This window comes from Culex pipiens, chromosome 1 (genome assembly GCF_016801865.2).
Source record: "Culex pipiens pallens isolate TS chromosome 1, TS_CPP_V2, whole genome shotgun sequence".
NCBI classification, from domain to species: Eukaryota; Metazoa; Arthropoda; class Insecta; order Diptera; family Culicidae; genus Culex; species Culex pipiens.
Genome location: NC_068937.1, coordinates 37,561,418 through 37,587,087, shown reverse-complemented (window position 1 = coordinate 37,587,087; position 25,670 = coordinate 37,561,418). Strand labels below are relative to the sequence as shown.

At 36.2% G+C, this 25,670-nt stretch overlaps 2 protein-coding genes across 3 annotated transcripts; both read left to right on the top strand.

Annotated features, from left to right (window-relative positions):
* The first annotated feature begins 8,340 nt into the window (after positions 1-8,340).
* On the top strand, positions 8,341-9,435 carry LOC120414189 (solute carrier family 12 member 1-like). The gene has a single exon (XM_039575270.2). It carries the CDS (start codon positions 8,659-8,661, stop codon positions 9,034-9,036), a length of 378 nt encoding a protein of 125 aa, XP_039431204.1. The 5' UTR covers positions 8,341-8,658; the 3' UTR covers positions 9,037-9,435.
* A 5,366-nt stretch (positions 9,436-14,801) lies between these two features.
* LOC120414159 (neutral ceramidase-like) lies at positions 14,802-25,593 on the top strand. 2 transcript variants are annotated; one of them, XM_052706171.1, is made up of 4 exons: positions 14,802-15,515; positions 19,456-19,709; positions 23,548-24,411; positions 24,468-25,593. In XM_052706171.1, the coding sequence occupies exons 2-4, from the start codon at positions 19,560-19,562 to the stop codon at positions 25,572-25,574; spliced, it is 2,121 nt and encodes a 706-aa protein (XP_052562131.1). In that variant the 5' UTR covers positions 14,802-15,515; positions 19,456-19,559; the 3' UTR covers positions 25,575-25,593. The 2 variants fall into 2 exon arrangements, with proteins under 2 accessions (XP_052562131.1, XP_039431134.1); XM_039575200.2 differs by having other exon boundaries at positions 14,803-15,790.
* Positions 25,594-25,670: the final 77 nt, after the last annotated feature.

Here is a 25,670-nt window from a genome sequence, read left to right as displayed (position 1 = left end):
CCCTTCTTAAAAAAAAAAAAACATTCTTCTTTATAGTTAACGAAAAACTAGTTGAAATTTAGTAGAATTAACAAAAGAAAGGAAAATTCTTACATAAAATCCCATTATTTCGATGCAAGATCGTGTATTTTTAAAGAAGGGAAAATCTCAAGAAAAAAAAAGTTATCAGAAGATCAAAGTATAATGTGTATTTTGAAATACACGATCTTAAATCGATGTGATGGAATTTCGTGTAACAGATTTTCCTTCTTGTGTTAATCAGTTGACTTTTGAGACTAAATTCTACCAAATTTTATTATAAAGCCGAATGATTATTTTCAAAAAAAAATTACTATAAAGCAGAATGATTATTTTCAAAGAAGGGAAAACCTCTAGAAAATAAAAAAAAAAACTTTTCAGAAAATCAATGTATAATGTGTACTTCTTTGAGATTTTTCATTCTTTAAAAATACACTCAAGCTATTTATTTTCTTGACAGGACACATTACACATTGATTTTCTGAAAAGCTTTTTATTTTTTTGAGGTTTTCCCTTCTTTGAAAATAAGCATTCTGCTTTATAGTAAAATTTGGTAGAATTCAGTCACGTAAGTCAAATGATTAACAAAAGAAGGGAAAATTCTTACATAACAACACATTGAAAGAATGTTGAAAACATCTAGTATTTGTCTAATATCTATCGATCTACATTGTTACATCTCGTGGGGGTTGATAAAGTATTGTTTCAATAGTCAACGCTTGCTTCTATTGGTCATGTCCGAACATTTCACTTTCTTTTTATCATTCATGTATTTATCATTCATATTGTTGTCAAAATATCGAGTTCCTTCAATGTGACTAGGTGAAACCAACGGGGTAGAAACTAAATAATTCTTAACCATAAGTGAGCGAGTAGGCAAGATTCCATTCATTCTCATATCAGGTAATAAAAAAAAACTAATTTTCCGGGAAATGTCCATTCCGGGAAACGTCCATTCCGGGAAATTTCATTCCGGATAACGTCCATTCCGGATAATGTCCATTCCGGATAACGTCCATTCCGGATAATGTCCATTCCGGATAATGTCCATTCCGGAAAACGTCCATTCCGGGAAATGGAATTCCGGAATTTGTCATAGAATCAATTTTCTAATTTCTTAGTTTCCTTATTTCCTTATTTCATAATTTCATAATTACATAATTTCATAGTTACATAGTTTCATATTTCAAAATTTCATAATTTCATAATAGCATAATTTTATTATTTTAGTTTTACAATTTAAGAATTCATAATATTCTGTTTTTTTAAAGAAATTTTAAATTATTGATTTCTTAATTTTGTTTATCAATAATAATTGTTGTTAAAAGATTTTGAATAAACATTTTTAATCTGTTATATTTTTAATCTTTTTATTTTCCCCCCCAAAGAACCTCATGCGCGCACACCGTCAAACGCGTTCATACCGAACTGTCAACTTTTCTTGGGGGGGTCACGAAAAGAACACGCAACATTTCTTGACCGCGTTCCTTCTGATCTGCATACTTAGCAATTATTGGAAGTGAAAAGTAGGCTGATTCGTCTTTCAACAATGACAGGGCAAACTTCACGACGGAATTACAAAAAAAAACATTTTTTTTTGCAATTGAACAATTCTTTGTCAAGCGTTTTTTTTTTATCTGGCTGAAACTTTTTTGATGCCTTTGGTATGCCCAAAGATCATTAGTTTGTCCATATAATTTTCCATACATATTTGGCAGCTATCCATACAAAAATTATATATGAAAATTCAAAAATCTGTATCTTTTGAAGGGATTTTGTTATCGATTTGGTGTCTTCGGCAAAGTTGTAGGTATGAATAAGGACTACAATGAAAAAAAAAATCAAAAAAAAATTCAAAAATATTTTTTAAGGCTGGGCGAACATGGGCACTGATTTAAAAAAAAAATAATAACTGCGACAAATTATAAAAAATAGTTACCTGAAAATTGCTATAACATGAAAACGGTGCAATTTATGAAAATTTCACTAAAGCACCTTTTGATTGCAAATTCGATTCTACATCGAAAAATGAAGTTGACAAATCTTTGCGATGAATATTTCGATTTAAAAAAAAAACAGTATTGATGCAAAACTTCATAACTCGGTCAAAGATTTTATGCACATTCTGGATACCGTAAACCGGGGTGACTTTGATAGGATTTCAATTTGTTTTTAGAATATTTTCCAACAGGTAATGTTTTTCTCAAGATTATTATTTTTAAAACATGTACTGGGGTAGGCCACACAAAGTCCATGCACTATTTCGGAAAAAAAGTTTTTTCAATAATGTTTAGAAAAATAGTTACGTTAAAAATTCTTAGTTTTAATTCCGGGGTGACTTTGATAGTCATAGTTTTTCTTGTTAAAATCATATTTAAGATGTTCAAACTTTATTTGTACGCTAAATGTACCATCACTAAAGTAGCTGACATAGTTTTAAGAAAAAAAAACAAAGTTTATATTTAGTTAACTAAGTGTATAAGCTTTTTAGAAAAATACATATAAATTTTAGGTAAAATTGTTAAAAAATCGGAATTTTGCCTGAAATTTGTTAAAACTAGTTTTGTTTATAATATCATCGAATTATATTGCATTTTATACTGAATTCGAAGCACGAATCACAAGTTTTCACATTTGACATAAAATTTGTTCAACTGAAATTGCCTATAAATTTGGAGATTTTTTTTTAAATTGTGTTTTAAAACACATATTATTTATTATTTACAAACTATTTTAACCTTCTCCTAGTGGAAAATTGTCCAAAGAATCCGAAAATGCATTCCGTTTTCCGATTAAAAATCATGTTCATTGAGAAAATCATGACACTTTGAGAAGTTTAAAATAATGACTTTCATCAACATTTTCTAAACTATAGTTAACTAACTTTTTAAACTTGTCAAAATTTCATGAAAAGTTCTTCATGAGGTACTTTAAACACTTCTCTACCACGGTCAGTATGTTTCTTAACCATTCCTTAAGTATTTTAATTGTACTCTTCATTTTGCGGAAAAATCGCAAACCTATCAAAGTCACCCCGGCTATCAAAGTCACCCCGTTTTACGGTATTTCTGAAAAGTTGGCATTTGATGTCCCCTAAAACATGTAAAAAAATAGTTTTTTTTTTACCTTGTATCATTTCTTTCAGTGTAGTCCTTATCCATACCTACAACTTTGCCGAAGAAACCAAATCGATCAAATTTTTTGGAAATTTTCATTTATCATTTTTGTATGGACATCAGCTGCCAAATTTATATGGAAAATTATATGGACAAACTAATGATGCAAAATGGCTTCTTTGGGCATACCGAAGGCACCAAATAAGTTTCAGGCGGATTAAAAAATAAAAAAAAATAAAGAAAAAATACGGATTTCCTAGAGAATTGCTCAATTATTGAATGCACAATTTAAATTATCAGTGAACACGCTTTAATAATTTAATTTAATAATTGCATAAATAGCTAATAAGCATCTAAATCGGCATTTTTAGAATTTCAATCCGTTTTAAACTACAAAAGGCTCCTGTTACTTTCAAACGTGCTCATATTTGGGTTCAGTTCGCACACTGGAACAAGCTCCTGGACCTATATGAAAAAGCGAAATGTTACTCTCATGATTTCAATCGAACTGTCTAATCAGGACAGCAGTGTTGTAAAAATATCAAACTTTCAGTTCTCCGCGACTACAATCATCATGCCCGGAACTTAATCTCCACACTTTCAATGTCATTTGCTCCGTAGCGAAATTATCAGCACCAAGAATTGCCGACTCTGTCCTAACCAGGTCCCAGCACCGAAAAGGACCGAATAAAAATAATTTTATGAAAAAAGCAACAAGAATTGCCAGTCTCTATCACGTGTTTACAGAATCCATTGTGACATTCTCATTTTCTCTCTCATTATAATGAGGTATACCTCATTCAAAACCATCCCGACTCAATAGACGTAGCCACAAAAGCCGCCAAAAAACCAAAATTTGCCAACGCAGTTTAACGTATCGCGTCTTTTCTTTGCGGGTTTCTGAGAAAACGAAAGAATCTTTGACGAGTGAACTAGGAAAAGAGAAGAGAGTGATGGAAAAAAAATGCTCTTGCCGACAAGCACTCGATAAACGAAGAGAACTCACAACTTGTGAGTCACAAGCTTTAGCGATGGTCGCTATACTTTCTGATATTTCGATGCAGGAATCATCGAATGATAGTTTTTTTATCACAATGTTTTTAAGGGACTCAAATTTTTAACTTGCAAAACCTTGTTGCTCGTATGAAACTTTCATTTGACAGTTCGATTGGAGCCCTGAGAATTAAATCGTTAAACAAATGAAATAAAAAGTTAAAGTATCAATTTTATTATATATTGACTGGTTAAATTGAATTCCAAAAAAGCATCCCACCAGATAATCGATCTTGCAGATGTACTTTTTCCATTTCTTGGGAAAAGGGGATAGGAATCATTTCGAAATGACAAGCCGGCTGAACTATCACTTTTTCCAGCGTTAATGCCTTTTTTCTATAAATGGTTCAGCATGATCACTGAATGTGTGCATCAAAGAAGATGAAAAGAAGAAAAAGAAAGGAAAAAGTCATTGCCGGTTATCGCACTTCGCCAGCCGCTCCAGCGACAACTCGTAATTATGAAATCGAGAGTTGAATTAGAAGAAGAACAGAAGAAAGCAGCAAAAAAAATGTGTTAAACTTATTATGGAGTTGGTGAGACTAGCTAACCCCACAGTGAATGAAGCAAATGTGCTGTAAACGGAATAGAGCAAAAACAGATGATCACCAGCCCGGCAGTGGAAGCAAATAATGTTTGTGGGGGCGATCTTCATCAGTCACGTAGGCAACATTTTTAATTCTCTTTGAGATTTGTGGGATTGTGCTAGTATGAAATAAATAAAAATTTCTTCAATAGTTGAACTATGTTAAAATGAACTTGACTTTATTTTAAACTGAAAAAAAACTAATTACAATAGGTTCAAACTTGCCACATTCTACGGTAGTGTTAAATTGTGAGGAGAGAGAGAAATCAAGGTATAATCAGCACAAAGGGTGCCGTGAAATGTCAATCAGTATAAAGAAAAATAAAATTTGGCCGTGACACGCAGGAAAAATTGATCAAAAAATGTAACTGAAAATTTTAAATTTTACATTAATTATTTATTTTATAAAACTCGAATCAGATTTGTCAAAATATCATCAAATTTCCTTTGAAATAAAAATATTTCATCGTGTTTTAACCTTCAATGCCGAACCTTTTTTTGTGTACCTCTCGTGGTGAAGGGGATAATTTCATTCGCCGGTTTCATGAGAAGCTTCACCAACTATGATCATCACGTTTTGATCGATTCATGAGAAGATGAGGTAGGAGCTGCAACACCGCTCACCATGTTAATCATTTCAATCAAAGTCAACTTTGTTTTTTGCACTGATCGATATCGATTTACTTCGTTATTTCTACTGATGGATGGAGTGTAAAATTAATCAACTGAGAGTAGTGAATCAAAGGTCGAAATACCAAATGTTTATGGTTCCTTAATTTGACAGTACAAACCAACTTCAAAAAAAAAAGTGAGACTGAAATCCTAAAATACTAAAATACTAAAGTACTAAAATACTAAAATACTAAAATACTAAAATACTAAAATACTAAAATACTGAAATACTACAATACTAAAATACTTAAATACATACATACTTAAATACATAAATACTCAAATACTTAATTACCTAAATACTTAAATACTTAAATACTAAAACACTTAATAACATAAATACTTAAATACTTAAATACTAAAACACTTAAATACTTAAATACTTAAATACTTAAATACTTAAATACTTAAATACTTAAATACTTAAATACTTAAATACTTAAATACTTAAATACTTAAATACTTAAATACTTAAATACTTAAATACTTAAATACTTAAATACTTAAATACTTAAATACTTAAATACTTAAATACTTAAATACTTAAATACTTGAATACTTAAATACATACATACTTAAATACATAAAAACTCAAATACTTAATTACCTAAATACTTAATTACCTAAATACTTAAATACTTAAATACTAAAACATTTAATAACATAAATACTTAAATACTTAAATACTTAAATACTTAAATACTTAAATACTTAAATACTTAAATACTTAAATACTTAAATACTTAAATACTTAAATACTTAAATACTTAAATACTTAAATACTTAAATACTTAAATACTTAAATACTTAAATACTTAAATACTTAAATACTTAAATACTTAAATACTTAAATACTTAAATACTTAAATACTTAAATACTTAAATACTCAAATACTTAAATACTTAAATACTTAAATACTTAAATACTCAAATACTTAAATACTTAAATACTTAAATACTCAAATACTTAAATACTTAAATACTTAAATACTTAAATACTTAAATACTTAAATACTTAAATACTTAAATACTTAAATACTTAAATACTTAAATACTTAAATACTTAAATACTTAAATACTTAAATACTTAAATACTTAAATACTTAAATACTTAAATACTTAAATACTTAAATACTTAAATACTTAAATACTTAAATACTTAAATACTTAAATACTTAAATACTTAAATACTTAAATACTTAAATACTTAAATACTTAAATACTTAAATACTTAAATACTTAAATACTTAAATACTTAAATACTTAAATACTCAAATACTTAAATACTTAAATACTTAAATACTTAAATACTTAAATACTTAAATACTTAAATACTTAAATACTTAAATACTTAAATACTTAAATACTTAAATACTTAAATACTTAAATACTTAAATACTTAAATACTTAAATACTTAAATACTTAAATACTTAAATACTTAAATACTTAAATACTTAAATACTCAAATACTTAAATACTTAAATACTTAAATACTTAAATACTTAAATACTTAAATACTTAAATACTTAAATACATAAATACTTGAATAATATTACTTAAATACTACTTTTTAAATCCAAAGACAAGGATTGGTTGTACTGTTTAACGACTATTCCTTACATCTTTTGAAGTTTCTAACTCAAGAAACGCTTTATCTTTAATTTAAATTTCCAATAACAAAACGCACGCATTTCCATTCTTCATACAGAGTCTTTGGTTTACGGAAAGTGCGAAAGCCTTCTATTGCTGATGAGCTGTAATTGCACCAATTTGCAAACCACTTCCCAACAAACAAACAAAAACCAACAACCCTCCATATAAATCAGCATATCAAGCATGTTGCATCAGCGCGCCGGCCTATAGAAGCAAGCAGTTTTGCCGGCAATTGAAACCGAGAAGCCAAGAGGGGGTATGTTCTTCAAACAGTGAAATGGGTGCAGCCTGAAACATCTTGGCAATCCCCATTCCGAAACAAGTATCGTTTAGTAATGTGGCTCTTTCCACGATGTGTTTGCAATTTGCATGCAAACCTTCAAAAGTTTAGGAAGCATGCACTGACCGAATCCAGATGAGTGAAACGGAACCTGTTTCAATGAGAATTTATTTTATTTGCAATCTATTTTTAGTACTCTGACAGGTACTTACCTTTTTGCTTTTGAACACCGGTACAACAACTGATTATTTAAGATTCAGCAAATTTTCATTGATTCATGTGTCCAACAATTATGAATTAACCACACACGTCTGCACCCTGACTGACCCTTCTAGAAATTTTAAAACAAACACAGCTTCACAGAGCTCGGCGAGACTTTAATCTCTCACTTCCTGACGACGACGACGACTTCCATCTTCGTTCTGGACCGCAACTTGGACGACTTCCAAAAACTGAACACAACTCTCCAGCAAATTTCCCTCACTTGAAACCGACCCGGAAAAAAAAACGATGAAAATCCAAACCAATCCACCCTTCTTTTGTTTATTTATCTTTTTCCTTTGACAAAAATACTGCGAGATGTCCAGAATGAACTTTGCTTCCTGTCCCTGTCACGCGCCACCATCAAAGCCCGGCTAGTGCGAGTGCGACAACAAGTCAGACAAAAATCGATAACGCATGCCGACCGCGGTGTGAATGAGATTGTGTGATGGCACTCTTTCTTGTCGATGGGTTTTGTGAATGGAAAGAACCCGAACTCGACCCGACGATGGCTCGCGAACGACTGGCGATGAATCGGCGAAGCGATGAATGGAGCGTTTAGAAGCGATCTGACAGAGAGCGCGGTAGAAGGTTGAATGTCAGATTTTGGGGGTGTGTGGCGATGGTGTTTGTGAGCACACTCAAAATAATCCACACGTTGATGCTACCTGAAAAATCACGTAATCCTGATTTTCCTCTCGCTAGGCTCGTTTTACGTGACACACGTAAAAATAATGTGAAAGTGTACTGGCAAAAACATGTTTTCACGTTGATGTTACGTGAAAAGCCTTATGGTATTTTTCCACTAGGGTTTTCCATGTAGTTTTTATGTGTTTTGAAATGTAACTTCAACGGCACTCGAGTGCGCCATTCAGCGAAATTTCTACGTGATTATTTTAGTATGAAAATTGATGGCGTTCGAAGAAGAACTGCTGCCGGACTTGTGGTCGCAAAATTTTATCGAAAATGAAACAGATGGTAAGTTAAATTTAGTTTAAACAGTTTTTTAAAAGAATTAATGTTTTTTTGTTTCAGATGTCTAGAAGAAGCATCTTCTTTCTCGATGGCCATTGGCATTCTGGCCGGTGATATCACCAGCGGTGACCTGAAGAACCCCTCGAAGGCGATCCCAGGCGCAATCTCGGTCATCATCCTGACGTCGATTTCGTCCGTCGGAACGGCAATTGTGGCCGATATTACTGTGGTGAATGACGCCATCGGAAATGTTTCGGACTTGGCCAACGGGTCGTGGATCTATGCCGATTGTGCCCCGGAGAAGTACGAGTACGGATTACACAACTCGTTCCAGGTCATGGAGTTGGTATCTGGTCCAATCATCTACGCCGAGTACGCCGAAAAGGGTTTCTCCGCGGTCAGCAGAATCGGCAAATTTTGACCACATATCATACACATCATACAGTGCAGTCATCAGTTTATTTCCGGCAAGAGGCACGGCATTACAAAGTTGTGTACAGTGAAATCGTTTCAAAAAAGTTGAAAAAGTATAAATAAAAAAATTATCTTCTAATTAAAATTAATTCTTCTTATTTCCATCCGAAAAAAAGAAACTAAAATCAGAAACTACTACTATAAAATTCATATAACGCTTACTACAACATACATGTAGAAATCATCGATTGATTCATTTAGCTTTTACGTGTGAAACACGTAGAATCAACGTGAAGGGATCTGGCCAAACAAATTCCGTTTCTACTAGGGTCACCTCGTAGAAGTTACGTGAAAACCCTAGTGGAAAAATACCACATAGCTTTTCACGTAACTTCAACGTGAATATTTTTTTGAGTGCATGAATAAACATTTGAATGTGCATTTAATGGTGGCAGAGTTGCCATTTTTGTTGAGAAATTTGAGGGATGAGTGTCTAATCACCAACATAAAACTTCCTTACATCCTTACTTTCTTACTTCCTTACTTACTTACAGTTTTCTAACCGAAACAATTCGAAAATCATAATAAACATTGTTAAAACAGCAGTCTTAATTATCCCCATTTGTCCCAATTTACCCCAGATAGCGGTATTTACCTACAACAAAGTGTCTTACAAAATGATTAGAAAACCCAAAATTTTACAGAAATCGACTCTTCTATTACGGACTTCAACTTTGAGTTAAAGTTAGTTAAACGCACAATTTTTCGAGGTGCTTAGTGTATAAAGTGACCAAGTGTGATGTGTGATTTTAAGGTAAGTTGTAGCTGGGCAGCAGAGAAGCTGCTTAAAATGGTGTTCTGTCAATTCTGTCAAAATGGTACCATTTGCCGTCACGTTACTGTCTGTCATTTTGCAGTAACGTGAGCAAGGTGCAATCAAGTGAAGTAAAGAGATGCTCAATTTTTTTATTTTATTTTTTTAGAAGGTCCAAAATACAAAATTTAGTAATTCTTTAGAATTTTGCAAACTTTTTGCGATTTTTAATTTGTATGAAACTTTATCCATATATTCCCTATAAGACTTTCTAGGCCTAATGAAAAAAAATAATTTAACACAAAAAATGACGAACTCCTCGTCACAGTATCCTAATGCAAACAATGATCGAGCTCGAGATGTAACAGTCCTATTCATTTTCGATTTTGTTTTTGCTTAGAATGTCCAAAATACAAAATTCAGTAATTCTTTAGAATTTGCAAACTTTTTTGCGATTTTTAATTTGTATGAAACTTTATCCATATATTCCCTATAAGACTTTCTAGGCCTAATGAAAAAAAATAATTTAACACAAAAAATTACGAACTCCTCGTCACAGTATCCTAATGCAAACAATGATCGAGCTCGAGATGTCACAGTCCTATTCATTTTCGATTTTGTTTTTGCTTTTAAAAAACTTTTCTTGAAAGAAAAGCATCTTCGAAAATAATTTTATTAAAAACACAGAAAAAAATCGGTAAAGTTTCAATTTTTAACATCGACATTCCGACCAATAGTTTCCAATATATCATCAGTTGAAAAATACAAGTTTGTCAAGTTGTTGAGTTGTCGTCAGTAAAAAATTACAGGCTAACTAGGTGACACTTAGATAAATTCATTTTCATCGATTCGAATTCGTTGTAAAACTATTTCTCAGAAACTAATTATCGGATTTTCAAAGTTCCAGAGAAAAAATAAAAGGACATTTTCTCAGCTTTTCAAAAAATATTCTTTTCTAATGTACTTTTCCTTCAAGAAATATTTTTAAAACTCGAAAAACCTTTAAAAAACAAAAATGAATGCCTAAAAGCACCGTCATCAGAGATGACATTGGGTCTGGGGATAAGATTACTCAGTAAAAAAATCATAGTGATATTACATCTGGAAAGAGGTACATCCAGAGGTGCATCGGCACGGCACGGGTGCTGCTCTTGTTCTTCTAAGATTTAAAAACACCGTGTTTTTAATCAAAGTACGCGCACGGGCACTGTGTCAGAACTTTGACTGAACGTGGAAATGTCATTATTTTTTCTGGTTTAATTTTTTTGCAACGAAAAAAGTAGGAAAATAAAGCTAAATTGAACCGTGAAGTGATAAGCATCATCGATTATCCGTGTGTGAAACCAAAATGAACAATGTGGAATAGCTGTCTAGTGGTCCAGATTGTTGAAAGCTTAGGAATTCGGATGTTTGAGGACCGTTTTATGCAAACCCGTTTTTTTACATACTCTTTCACTTTATCCATTGCTGTGGGATTTCAAGATACGGAAACAACTAACAGTGCGCTTTGCTAGAAAATGTATCCATTTTACAGTTTTTTAAGGTGAGTTCTTGATAAATATTTTATGTTTTGGTGAGTATCTGAGAATGGGCTTCGGCGCTACACCAATTCGTGAAAAGCACTAGCCTAGTTCAAAATATAAATGAAGAAGAGTTGAACATTGTTCAAAAAACATTTACAATTGTTCAAAGAGCCGATAAAAGTTCGGCACGCGTTCTCGTAAGGTGGTTAAAACACCAAGTTCTGTGCCTCCTAGATGTGCTTATAAGAACATGAAGTGCAAGTACAGAGCGTTCAAATGCATGTCTGGGTACATCTTTTATGTCAGAAAAAATGTGTAACTTTTTCAATCTAAATTGAGGTAAAATTACATCATAAAAGAGGTAATATTCATCCATTCAAAATCATACCTTTCAAATTACTACAATTTTTAACTATGTAGGTCATAAATTTTTTTTTTAAATTTTTATACGACACAATATTACCCGAGGCCCAATGTCACCCCTAATGACGATAGCTATAACCTTGAAACGGAACAATTTATCATAAAAAATGGGAAGTATTTTTCGATTGCGAATTCGATTTGCTTTAAAAATGATTTGCTTTAAAAATGATTTTAAAGAGAATAGTGGTACCATTCACGGACACAGAGAACACAGCTCGAGATTGGCGAGAGAATTATTCTATCGAGGTTCATTTGCAAAAAAAAAATCATCCGTCAAAACAAAAAACCAAAAGTGTCGACTACGGAAATCGAACCAGAGACCTTCGACACACTAACTCAATGATTTAACTGCCTCGGCCACCCCAGCTTGGTGAGCAAGGAGTGGTCAGATGTCAATGTATGGCACATGTTGGAGATTTATTGTATCAATTAACGAATGAACTCATTTGTTTTGATGGTGTGCGTTGGTAGCCCTATTCTCTCGATTTTGGCGCTGAGCCCTCAATAAATTTTGAGGGAACGATTCTCTCGACTCGGAATTTTGGGTGTAACATCCATACAGCGTTACACAGTAAAAAATAGTGTAAATTTGAAAGGGGTTATTTTGAAAGGTTGAATATTACCTCTTTAATGCTCAAATGAAACATTATCAGAGGTAAAATTTGACATTTTTTCTGACATAAAAGATGTACCCCTTCCCAGATGTAATATTACCATGATTTTTTTACTGTGTATTATATACCTAAATTATTCCATGTTGAATTCATCCAATGCTAAAAAGTAATAATATTTGTCCACTAAAAAAAATGACACCTCCGTGTACGCACGAGAGCAAGCAGCAGTCAAGTGCTCAGTGCTCCATCGTTTTTTTCGAATTTTTTCGCCGTAATTGATTTTGATTACCCGCGAGTTTGCTTCTCCAGCATGCCAAAGGCCGGCCGTGGCCGTGGCAGTTCGAGTGCGGCCTCGAAAACCCGCGAAGTTCGTCTACCGGCCGTGTGCAAAAAGGTAAACAAACCAACGCCGTGTCGATGAAGAAAACAACAACAACAACACCGACGGTAGCACTACCGACGACGACGACGACGATGATGGTCGTGCACGGAAAAAAGTGTCGACGTCAAAAAAGAACAACTCTCCAGCGGAACGTAGACCACCTCCAATTTTTGTTTTGGACACGTTGGCGGACGATGTTGACGAGTTGCTGGAAGGCCTCGGATATTGTCTGAAAATCGGTAAGTCGGCAGTGCAAGTGATTACACTGAGCAAAAAGGATTTCGACCTGGTGTTTGAAGAATTGAAGCGTAGCAACTTCAACTTCTACACATTCAACCCCGAGAAGCCCCCTGTTAAGGTCGTCTTACAGGGCTACCAAGACCGTCCAGTTTCCGACCTGAAGAAGCACCTTTCGGACGCCGGAATAAAACCGCGGGAGATAAAAGTGCTCTCGCGCAAGACAACGGTCACGGGTATGCACACCCTGTACCTGTTGTACTTCGACCGCGGCACCGTCAAGATCCAAGACCTGCGGCGGACTAAGACATTGGACGGTTTTTGGGTAAACTGGCGGTTTTACTCCAAGAACCCGACGGACGTAGCGCAATGCCACCGTTGCCAGAAATTCGGCCACGGCTCGCGGAACTGCAACCTCCGGCCCCGCTGCGTGAAGTGCGGTGAATCACACCTCTCCGAGGCGTGCGCACTGCCACGAAAGGCGGACTTGGGGGACAAGGCAGAACAAACCAAGCCGCGCGTAAAGTGCGCGAACTGTGACGGCAACCATACCGGCAATTACCGCGGATGCGTCGCGCGCAAGGCCTACCTCGAGGAGCAGGAAAAGAGGAAGAAGAAAGCAGCAGCGTCCCACCCTCTTCAGCGAAGTACGAGCGCAGCCGTTCCTGCAGCTGGACAGCGTACGGTTCCAGCGGATAACTCAACGTTCCCTCCTGGTTGGGGGCGTTCGTTCGCCAGCGTGGTCGCTGCTGGTAGCGGCAGTACGGCCCAGCAAGAAGTCACCGGGGAAGATCTCTTCACCCTGCCGGAGTTCTTTGCTCTCGCGGGGGAGATGATGACGCGGTTTCGGAGCTGCCGGAACAAGGCGGAACAATTCCTGGCCCTTGGGGAACTAATGATCAAACATATCTACAAAGGATAAATAAACTGTGATCTAGATATAAGCTTTCTCTACCTCTATCCCCTTTCCTTTTCAATTTCTGTAAGTTTTTTTTTTTATATTTTTTCTTACTCTTGCTAGTGCCTTAGTTAAAGAAATAATTGTTCCAAAATGGATTATGATGCAACACACAGCTGAAAGGAACTCCAAAACTCTGTTATGCACTTCAAAATAACTCATTGTATCTTGATTATTCACCAATAAAACCAAATTGAATTGAATTTAAAAAAAATGAAAAAAAATGAATTGGAAATTGTAAAGTTTGTCGAAGCAACTTTTTAACGAAAATTTAAATTTAAATAAAATTGGTGATCACAACAGCTTTGCAGATGAGACCAAGTCGATCAAATCACTTACAAATATATTTTTCAAATATTTTAAATGCTCTTTAAAGTACTCAACCTAGTACTCGTCAACTGGTTTCAAGTACGGACGTCAAAATTGCAGGTTGTAGAAACTTATCACTTAATTTGAACAACTCTTGGAACGCATAAAATCATTATGAGGTAGGAAAATTATTCTACTACATTTTGTATAAACTATCTCTGAGATTTAAAAATATTTAATGTCATTCAGATTGTCATCTGGCGAACATCTGGCAACCAACACCAATGGAAAACGATTGCACAAATACTTTCAATCCCCCTTCATTCATTTCTCCATTCACCCGGAATGAACTCAATGTACACTGTACAGCTGCACCCACCAGTTCCACTATCCCCCACCAGATGTCAGCGTTCAATGCAGGCGGGCTTTTCCGCGTCCATCCACCGTCGCCTACTATCTCTCAAACTGCATCAATGTGCGTTCCGAGGTGAGCAGCCCTAGCGGATCAAAACAAAAACGTGCTGCCTGTTTACTTCTGAGAACATACACACAACGCCCAGCTAACGGGAGGCAGTAAATCAAACACATCTTACTTACGAAAGGGACGGAGGAGACAAGTTCACAACAAACAACAGCTGGTGAATGCTGGCTACGCAAAAGTGCGCAGTTGATAAGAGAGTGTAACAACAAGAGTCGTAGAATGTCAACGAGATTGTAGGTTTGTGGTTAGAAAGGTTAAGAAAGTGTGTCATCTAAACATCGAATAACGGGAAGTTTCTGCTGAATGTACTGGAAGGTTGAGGGTTCAGGAAGTAGCGGAACTGTGAGCTCGCAAATCTGTCAATGTCAATGTCGTAACCTGCTGTCCAAGAAGAAGACACTATACAGTTCTGTGCGTATCGGGTTCAACCTGTTGACCACTCTTCGAGGTGGTCTTCAAAAGAAGGCATTTACGAAGTTCAGTCACGGAGGCGTCGTAGAACCACAACAAGGAGAGTAGAGTGTCGGGCGCGTCTCTCGCTGCGCTATTCCGTCTGCGATTTGGCGATAAACATCGCGATCGGGCACAAACAAAGAAGACGCACATGGAGACTTGCGGGCTCTCGCGCTGGACGTTCGGACGGAAAAAGTCAGGAAGCCTCGGTCAGTACAGCTGAGCGGCTCAACCAGTCCGGACGTCGTGTCGTAGCGCGCGGTCAAGCTGCCAAAGAAGAAAGCAAAGGCTTGTGAGTCACTTTTTTGCCTTGTAGAATATACACGAGGAACGCGGTAGGGGACAAAGCAGAGCAGAAGTGAAGTCGCGAAGCAATTACGGTGCAATTATTCTCGCGGTAGTGAGAGGAAGGCTAGTCGTTACCCGAAGAGTTCTGACGAACGAAACGTGCTCAACGTGTGTGTTTATCTCAACAACTCAAGGCGTCAAGGAGTTGGAACGAAACTCGCAACAACAACCTGCTGTGCTGACAAGTGGAGCAAATCTGCACAACCTTCTAGAAGAACGGTACCTATCTCATGGCAATGAACCTTTTTCGCACAGAACTTGAATGCGCAAGCTACACGTGTTGGGACGACTTTTTTATGCATGTTATAAATAGCGTTGCGTACACTTTGACCTGCATCTAGCGTATCGTGGACCTGTTATCAACCGTTTGCTGTAGGGCAGGGCAGGACGAAAGTCTACCCACCTTTTTTTTTAGATCGCTATCTAATCGGTGAGATTAACTGAACAAAGCGGTTCTCTGGACGGTTGGAAATAGGCTAAAATGTTATTTCTTGTAGTTGGGGGTTTTAAGCAGTTTTGCAAATAAAAGCTTATAAAATGCACTTTCATTCGTCTTAACATTATTTTATGTATCTCCAAGCATGTATTTATGTATCTCCTGTTGTTTGTCTTTTAAAAGCAATAAGTTCTTAAATAGCAAAATCTTCAAACTTAAATTGATTAGTTGATTCAAATCTCTGAAACTGTGCCACTTACGCAGGGTGGCTACTCATGTTTGAAAATTGGGAAAGGCAAGAAAAAGTCGAAAATTTCTGAACTATTTTAAGAAAATATTTTCAAATTCTTGATTTTTGTTAAAATGATTTGTACCCATGTTAAACAAATTTTACTCTATTCGTCTTGAGCACTTTACTTCAAAACTTGACTAACCAATAAAATTCAAACGATTTTCATTTGAAATATTTTTTATAAAACTGAAAATAGCAAAGAATGACAAAATAAATTAAATGAGGTCGCTAGAAACACGTTAAAACCTTAAAAATCATTTAAATACTGAAAACTCAATAAGTCAACATTTATTTTCAAAATTCAATATAAAAATCCTCTAAATAAAAAAGGAACCTTGAAAAAAAAATATTTTTTAAATATTTTTTTGTGAAAGAATGATAATAATTTTCAAAAAATTTCATACGTTTTTAAGGCCATTGCTAATATTTTTTGAAGTTTATGTCCCTCGACTCTAACCAAATTCGAGGGGGGGCGGAGGACAAAAAATATAAAAATTTAAATTACAAGCCAATGTTTCAACATTTGGATGAAAAAAGTGTCTTAAAATGCATTTTACACGCATCCAGTTATTTTCCAATTATTACTTTTCAAAATATTGATGTACCGTAAACTGGGGTCAATCGGGACACGTGGGGCGAATTGGGACAGCAGTTTTAACCATGTTGGAGCACAATATTTTGATTTTTCTGGTTGGTTTCGGATAGAACAGACTCAGACCAATAAAATGTGTACATCCATTTCCAAATTTAAAAGCTTTAAGTGCTCTAAAAACGGCTGTCCCTATTCAGACTGTAGTCCCGATTCGCCCCAGATTACGGTATTGACCGAACAATTTTTTTCGCCAAAAAAAAACTTTTTGGGGTACATTGGTATTTCATAAAAATTCTAAATGTTTTTACAGGAGTTCTAACATGCTAAATATGATTATAAACGCAGGAAAATGCATTTCAACTTAGTTGACTATTATTTTCAATAAAATTTTGAAGATTTTTTTACTTTTCGCCATTTCTTTTTTTTCTAGGGAATACCTAAGAACTATAACTTTTTGTTTTGATTTTTTTTAAATTAGCTTTAAAATATGATGTTTTGCAAAGCTTTAAACCATTTTTGAAAGATTTGGGGTTTTTCATCAACATTATGAGTTCTTGGTGCTTGGATTTTTTGAAGTATTTTAAATATGTTGTTAGATTTCTTTATTCAACTAATAGTGGCAATTATCTTTTTTATTAAGAAAATCATTTAGATGGTTGATATAGATGTGTTTATAAACATTGTTTGGATATTAACAATTATCCTTTGGGCAAAAAATATCTATTATTTGAAGTTCTGGAAAATCAGGCATTTTAAAATAGGATTTGAGTTGCCACCCTGTTTACGATTTAATTTGATTTTTTCCTAATTTTACTCAAAATTAATGTTATCACAGAAACCGATGTCACTAGAAAACTTAGAATGGTAATGAAAATATTTTAGAAATTTAAAAAGATTGCCATTTTATTTTTACAGTTCAATGTATTATTTCACCAAACAGTGATTGCAAATTCAACATTTCAATAAATTATTTTTAAAGTGAATTTCACATTCATTTTTTTATGTTCTCAAATTAAATAAAATAATATTTATTTAAAAAAACGCGTTTAATTATCTATTATTTTTACATGAAATATTATTTTCAAAAAAACATTCTTTTTCAATAAACACTATTTATTGTGTAGCTTTTCCACATTACTATAAAAAGTTTCATAGAAATATACTCACTGTATCGTGATATTCGAACAACTTTAAATGAACAAAACATAGTTTTGTTTGATTTTTCTTTGTTTGGTTGTTTATCGAAACACCAAAATTTATTTTGATTAGTAAAAAAAAGTTTAATAAAATGTGTTTTTATTAAGTCTACAATACTTTTTAAGGTGCAAAAATCAAATTAGAAGAATGTAAAAACCGATTAACGTTATTCTTAAAAAAACAAGTTTGATAGTTTACACCAACCAACAAAATTTCTGCGCAGACGTAACACGAGGGGAAGCATGAAGTTTAGTGTCCCCATAATCACGTGCACTTTGAATTTTTCAAAAATATTTGGTCTGGGCCGAATGGTTTTTCTCCAAATGTTATATGGAGAATTAGTGCTGGTCAATACTCCCACATATTGCATGCAATTTTTTGGTTGTATGCCACAGCAACGAACCGCCCTGATTCTCCATACAAGCTTTGGAGAAAAACCATTCGGCCCTGTCCAAATACTTTTGAAAAATTCAAAGCGCACGTGCTTCTGGGGACCTCAAACTTCATGCTTCCCCTCGAGTTGAGCCTGCGCAATCATTTTTGTTAATTTTTGTAGGTCAGTGTTATCATTGTTTCATGTACTCATTTTTTTATATAATTTTTATAAGAGCTAAAATATTGAATTTATAGTATTAGAGAAGTATCAGATCAGAGTTTGATCTGTGTTAATTATAACTTTCTAAATATAGGAAAATCTACTGAATGCAATAAACAATACTTCATTATAATTATACAAATAAATAAATAACTTCATCTTCAAGCCGAAATTTAACCAAATCAATCTAAATTGTCTCAAAAATACAAATATTTTCGTTTCTGTAAAGTTTATAATTGAAACTAATAAATTTAAGATTCATGGGTATTTATTTTATACACTCAACCCCCGGTGATTGGTCACTTTTTCGTTTGACACTTTTTTAGTTTGTACCCCGTTGGTTGGTCAAAGTCAAACCAAAAAGTGACGAACTGTCACTTTTTACACGGCGCTCACGCACACTATCAAAACAAACGTTTTTTAGTGTGTGTGAACTCCGTGTTAAAGGGGTGGTCAAACTAAAAAGTGACCCCGTTCGTTTGACAACAGTTGGTGTTCAACCATCGGGGTTTGAGTGTACACAGATGTATTATTTTAAATTTTATATGTAGGTTCCCAGATTGCATGTTTTCCAGAGAACTGCTCCACTTACCAACCTCCATCAATCTTCCTAGAGAGCTTCTTATCGCTAGTTCACTTCAAATCCCGACATATTACCATGTCACGATCAAAATTAATCTTGTTTGTTTAGGCACGCCCCTTCCTTTCTCTCTCCCTCAATAATATCCCGATTCTAACTTAGTATTCATCTATTTGCTCACCACCCTTGAAGCCCACCGCCTCGCATCGCCGCCTAGAATCCTAATCGTGGATGATAGCTAAGGCGGCTGCCGGTCAAGTCCGGTTCGGCACCACCAGCATCAACGCCCAGAACAGATGACGAAACGAACGAACCGGACCTGGGTCGCCGTAACCTGGTTGGCGATCCTGCTGTTGGCAGATGGCGCCACCACGACGGTAGAGGCGGCCTACCGACTTGGGGTAGGCCGGGCAGACTGCACGGGACCCCCGGTGGAGATTGGCTTCGTAAGTAGACCGATGGCGATGAGTTCCACGAAAGTGCAGTGCAGCATTGCAACAACCTTGGCTCTTACTTTCTCTTTGCTTGATTGGGGGGTTCAATGAGACATTTACTTTGAGAAGAGATGAAGAACAGGTTTTGACCTTAAGGGATGAAAGTGAAAATTTACAGTTCAATCATTGATCGCGTTAGTCTTGTAGATTTCAAGTTTGAGTAATTATGTACATTTTCGCAAAACGGCTTTTCTTTTGTTGAAACTTTGACCATGCATTCTCTATGTTTAATGCACCCATTTTGCATAAATAGTAGGGTGGATACGGATTTTGAAAAGTTCTCAGATTAAGTTCTTGTGTGGTTTCCCTTGAAGGGCATACCCATTGGGACTCTCACGCCAAATTTCAGCTCATTTGGCTGAAAACTGGCTTGTCTCAAGCTGGTTTCAACCCCCATCGAGCTCAACGGCAATACATCCGGGGTTTTCGGAACCAACGGTTTTCCCCAGAAAAGCATCAAATTTTCTTTAGCAAGCTATGAATGCTTGATGAACACCGCGACGCCACATGTCAAACAGCTACCACGTGGACTAGCATCGTCTATAAAAAAAATACTTTTTATTGCTTTTTGAACTATAGAATTATCATTTATGGTGATCCTGATACTATTTAGCTGTATTCTAAACCTCCAAATAAGAAAAAAACTGTTATGGTGTAAATTTTACAATCACGTGGCAGCTGTTTGACATGTGGCGTCGCGGTGTTCATCAAGCATTCATAGCATGCTAAGGAAAATTTGATGCTTTTCTGGGGAAAACCGTTGGTTCCGAAAACCCCGGATGTATTGCCGTTGAGCTCGATGGGGGTTGAACGAATCGACCTGGTCTCTTAGGGAAAATTGTTCTCCAGACGATTCCGCTCATTTCTGGCCATCCTAGAAGTTTCTACATGTTTTCCCCAGGCCTGTAGGAGCGAATGAACGAAAATTCCATGTTCCATTTCATTTTCAAAATCCGTACCCACCCTAATAAATAGTTTTACCATACAAGTCTAATATAAAAATTAGAAAATCTGTATCTTGAGTAGAGATTTTCTGATCAATTTGGAGTCTTCGGCAAAATTGTAAGTAACGATTGGGACTTTTTTGAAAAAAGGTAACAGGAAAAAATCCTGGTTTTTTAATTTCCTTTTTTTTTAACGTAAAGTTTAGCTTTCTTCACCGAGGTAAGGCTATAATGGCAAATAAACTCACTCAATTGTCTCAGCACTGGATGAACCGATTTAAGACAAATTGCGACTCGGTTTAGGGTCCCAAGTTTAACTTTTTTTGAAGTTTTGTTAAGTTGTCCAAAAGTAATGTATAAAATGTGTTTTCGTAAATGTCCGGATGTCACAAAAGTGATCTTATTCAACAACAAACCCCACCATATTATATATAATTAGAATGATAGTCAAAAAACCTTTCCAATGAGTCATAAATTTTGAAGATCTGGTCACCCTATCTAAAGTTATGGCCACTTAAGTGATATTTATGTACCTGTTGTATCTGTTGCGACTATCAAATCGTTGTTTAATATTTATCTCAACTAGATTAATTTTAATTTGAAAAGTGTGAGGAAGGCATTAACCACGTAGGTGGATTCAGTGTCAGCTATCCATTGCAATTACAATTACATGAAAAATTTCATAAAAATACATATTTTTCTTGTATTTTGATTTGCATTTTTTTTTTCTCGAAAGAATACTCAAAATTATTGATTTTGCTTTATGGGTATCAAATGATCGGGATTTTTTCATACATTTCGAAGGTTATAACACACATTTTTGAAAAAACTTAAAATTTTCACATAACTACGTATTTTGGAAAAAAAAAACTACAAATTTTAGTTTTTTACAATTTATCAAATGATCAGGATTATTATATACATTCGAAAGTTATAACACAAATGTTTTAAAATACTGAGAAAATTCACAAAACTACGTATTTTTGAAAAAATACTCAAAATTTCAGTTTTTACTACATGGGTATCATATAATCGGATTTTTGCTTGTAAAAAAAATATTTTTTTGTTTTTTTTAAATACGTAGTTTTGCGAAAATTTCTAGTGTTTTCAAAAATAGCGTTGTTACTTTTGAAGTGTATGAATAAATCCCGATTATGTGAAACCCATTGCACAGTGGGCGAAATGGAACCCAAAATCAGACTTAATTGAACGCGGCTGATTCCCTGGTATGGAAAATAGTTTCTCATGTAAAAAAATCCAGGAAATCGATTGGTGATGGTTTCATCCACCGCACGAAACGGCAAAATGTACATTTTGCCCTAATCCCCCATTTTTTACATTTTTTCTCGAAAATCGGTCTGTATTTAGAACGGTGGCTTTATGTGGCCATCCAAAATGCACTTAACTTAGGTATGTGAAAATGTCCCAGAAATTCAGGAAAAATAACTACTTGCACCGTAAAAATCATCTAGGGTCCATTTAACCCCAATTCCGCTATAAAATCATCTTTGGCCCTTTTCAAATGTCAGGTCAGATTTTTAAAATCTGAAAAATATTTTTATCGTAGGGATCAGAAAATTTAACATAAGAATGACGATTTGCACTTGATAGTTTGACACATTTATGTTGATATAGAAATCAAACTAAATAAAAAGATTGAAAAATCAGTTTTAGGTCAATTTTCCCAAATACAGAATAAACTGCCTTTTACGAAAATACATTACTATGTATGTTGTGAAAACACTATTTTTTAGTTTTTTCGAAAAAAAACGTAATTTAAAAAAAAAACATTTCACATAAAAAAAAATATTACTATCAAAATTTATGAAAAAATCCCGATCATTAGACACCCATATTGTAAAAAACTATTTTTTTAGTATTTGTTCCAGAAAATACGTGGTTTTGTGTAAATTTTAATATGTCTTACAAATATGATTACTATCGAAATGTATGCAAAATCCAATCTTTTGATACCCATATTGTAAAAAAAAACTATATCAGTTTCAGTTTAGTATTTTTCAGAAAATACGTAATTTTGGCAAAATTTTGAGTATTTTTAAAAATGTGTGTTATAATTTCCGAAATGAAACAATAATTTTTAGTATTTTTTCGATAAACATTGCACTTTCAAAATACACAAAAAATACGTATTATTGTGAAAATTTGCAAGTAATTATAACTGCAATGGATGGCTGACATCATCCTGATTCCAAACCACTGAGGGCGAGGCGTGCAAATCGGGGCATTACCGTATTTTTTTAAATTTACGTTTTTGTTTTCATTTTTTTTAGACTCTTAAACACTAGTAACACTAGAGTTAATTTGGTGCAAAATTTAGTAGCGTGGATAATTTTTTTAATTAATGTAATTTTTGGGAAAAAAATTGGAAAAATATATAAATAAGTTAAACAAAATGTCAAATTGCATTTTTAGAAGAAAAAGACAAAAATTACGATTTTCACTGCTTTCAAAATAGTGGCAAGATCGAAAAATGTTTTATTTTATTTAAAATACATCATGAAAGGAAAGTAATGTTGTGAAAAAATAAGGCAATGGAAAATTCTACAATTTTCTCATTTAGACTTAGATGATTGAGTTGATTGACAGCCTCTTGAAATCAATTTTAGTAAAAAATGAGTTTATCTTAGTGTCACCGAAATAGCCCTCATTCATCAACTCACGATAACTCGAAAACTTACCTTACTAACCTATTCCCAGTTAGAAAATTGATTCGAGTTTCGCTCGAACTCAAGCCGAGTTGGCTGAAATAAAAGACAAGAACTGAAAAATCACCAAATCTCTTCACACAAAGATTAAAAGCTAAACAACCTTTCTACTCCCCACAGATGGGCTACGCCGAGTTCTCCCAGCGTGGCCACGGCATCCACCTGCGCCAGTTCTCGCGGGCCTTCATCGCGGAGGACGAGCTGGGCGAACGGGTCGTGTTTGTGAGCGCCGATGCCGGCATGATGGGCCACGCCGTCAAGCGGGACGTGATCGACCTGCTGCAGCAAAAGTACGGCGACGTGTACCGGATGGAGAACGTGGTCCTGAGTGGAACCCACAGCCATAGCGTCCCGTCGGGGTTTCTGATGTCGTTTCTGTACGACATTGCCTCGCTGGGCTTCGTGCCGCAGAACTTCAACGCACTGGTTGAGGGGATCACGTTGAGCATTGTTCGGGCGCACGAGAGTATGCGGGAGGGACGGTTGTTCGTGTCGGAGACTGAGGTGCAGGAAGCGAGCATCAACAGGAGTCCGAGCGCGTACGAGAACAACCCGAAGAAGGAGCGGGCCCAGTACCGGGACTACACGGACAAGAAGTTGGTACAGCTGCGCTTTGTGGACGCAGCGGATGGTAGGATTATGGGAGCGATCAACTGGTTCGCTGTTCATCCGACGTCGATGAACAAAACGAACTGCTACCTGTCGAGTGACAACGTGGGCTACGCCTCGTTGCTGCTGGAGCAGGAGATGAATCCGGGAAGTCTTCCAGGGAGGGGGGAGTTTGTGGGGGCGGTCGCCTCTTCCAACTTGGGTGACGTATCGCCCAACGTGATGGGACCCAAGTGCGAGAAGACGGGACTGCCGTGCGATCTGCTGACTTCGTCGTGTCCCAGCGGAGCGGGGCTGTGCATAGCTTCCGGGCCTGGACGGGACATGTTCGACAGTGCCAAGCTGATTGGTGGGAGGATCTTCGCGGCGGCTAAGGTTAGTTGAAGTTGCACTTGAAATGATTGCTTTCTAAACGTTTGTTTATTTTATAGAAATTGCTGAACTCGCCGGAAGGTCGCGAGTTACGGGGTCACGTATCGTACGCTCACCAATTCGTGGACATGACGCAGGCCGTCGTGCCGTACCACAACCTTACGACCGACGAGTGGCACGAAGTTCGCGGCTGCTACCCAGCCATGGGGTACAGCTTCGCGGCAGGAACAACGGACGGACCAGGGGCGTTTGACTTCCGTCAAGCTATGCTGACCGATACGACCTTCTGGAATACGGCGCGGGACTTTATAGCGGTACCAACGGAGGATGATAAGGCGTGCCATGCGCCCAAACCGATCCTGCTGGCCACCGGTCGTACGACGTTCTCGTACGAGGCGCAGCCGAAGATAGTTCCAGTGCAGGTTTTGGTCCTCGGAGACCTGGCGATCGCGGCTGTTCCAGCCGAGTTCACGACCATGTCCGGCCGACGGCTCAGGAAAGCCATCGAAGACGCTTCGATGGAAGCCGGTGGGAAGAAGGTACAGGTGGTGATCGCTGGACTGTCCAACATGTACACCAGCTACGTGGCCACCCCGGAAGAGTACGCCATCCAGCGGTACGAGGGAGCGTCAACGCTGTACGGACCTCACACGCTGACGATCTACCTGCACCACTTCAGCGCGCTGATGAAGGCGATCATTGACGGAGTCAAGGTCGAGGAAGGCCCCTCACCCCCCTTTGAAGACTACAAGCAAATCACGCTCTCAACGGGGGTCGTGTTCGATGGGCACCCCTTCCGGATGTACTTTGGCGATGTCCAGGATCAACCGCAGGAGACCTACCACAAGGGAGATCTCGTCCGAGCTTCCTTCGTCGCTGGCAACCCACGGAACAACCTCATGCACGAGAAGACGTACTTCACGGTGGAGAAGCTAGTCGCACCAGACAGCTGGAAGGTCGTGGCCACGGACGCCAACTGGGAAACGCGGTTCCGCTGGATCCGGAAGTCGACGCTGTTCGCGTACAGCGACATCGAGTTCGACTGGCAAACCGACGAGCAGACTGAACAGGGCACGTACAGGATACAGCATTTCGGTTATTGGCGGTATATTTTAGGCGGGACGTACCCGTACAATGGTACTACAAGGAATTTTAGCATTTTGTAAGCATTTATTTTTAAGAAAATATCAAGAGTATTGTTTGTATTATTAAGAAAATATCAAAATACAGAACCAGCGCTAGTCAATCTTTCAAACCACGGT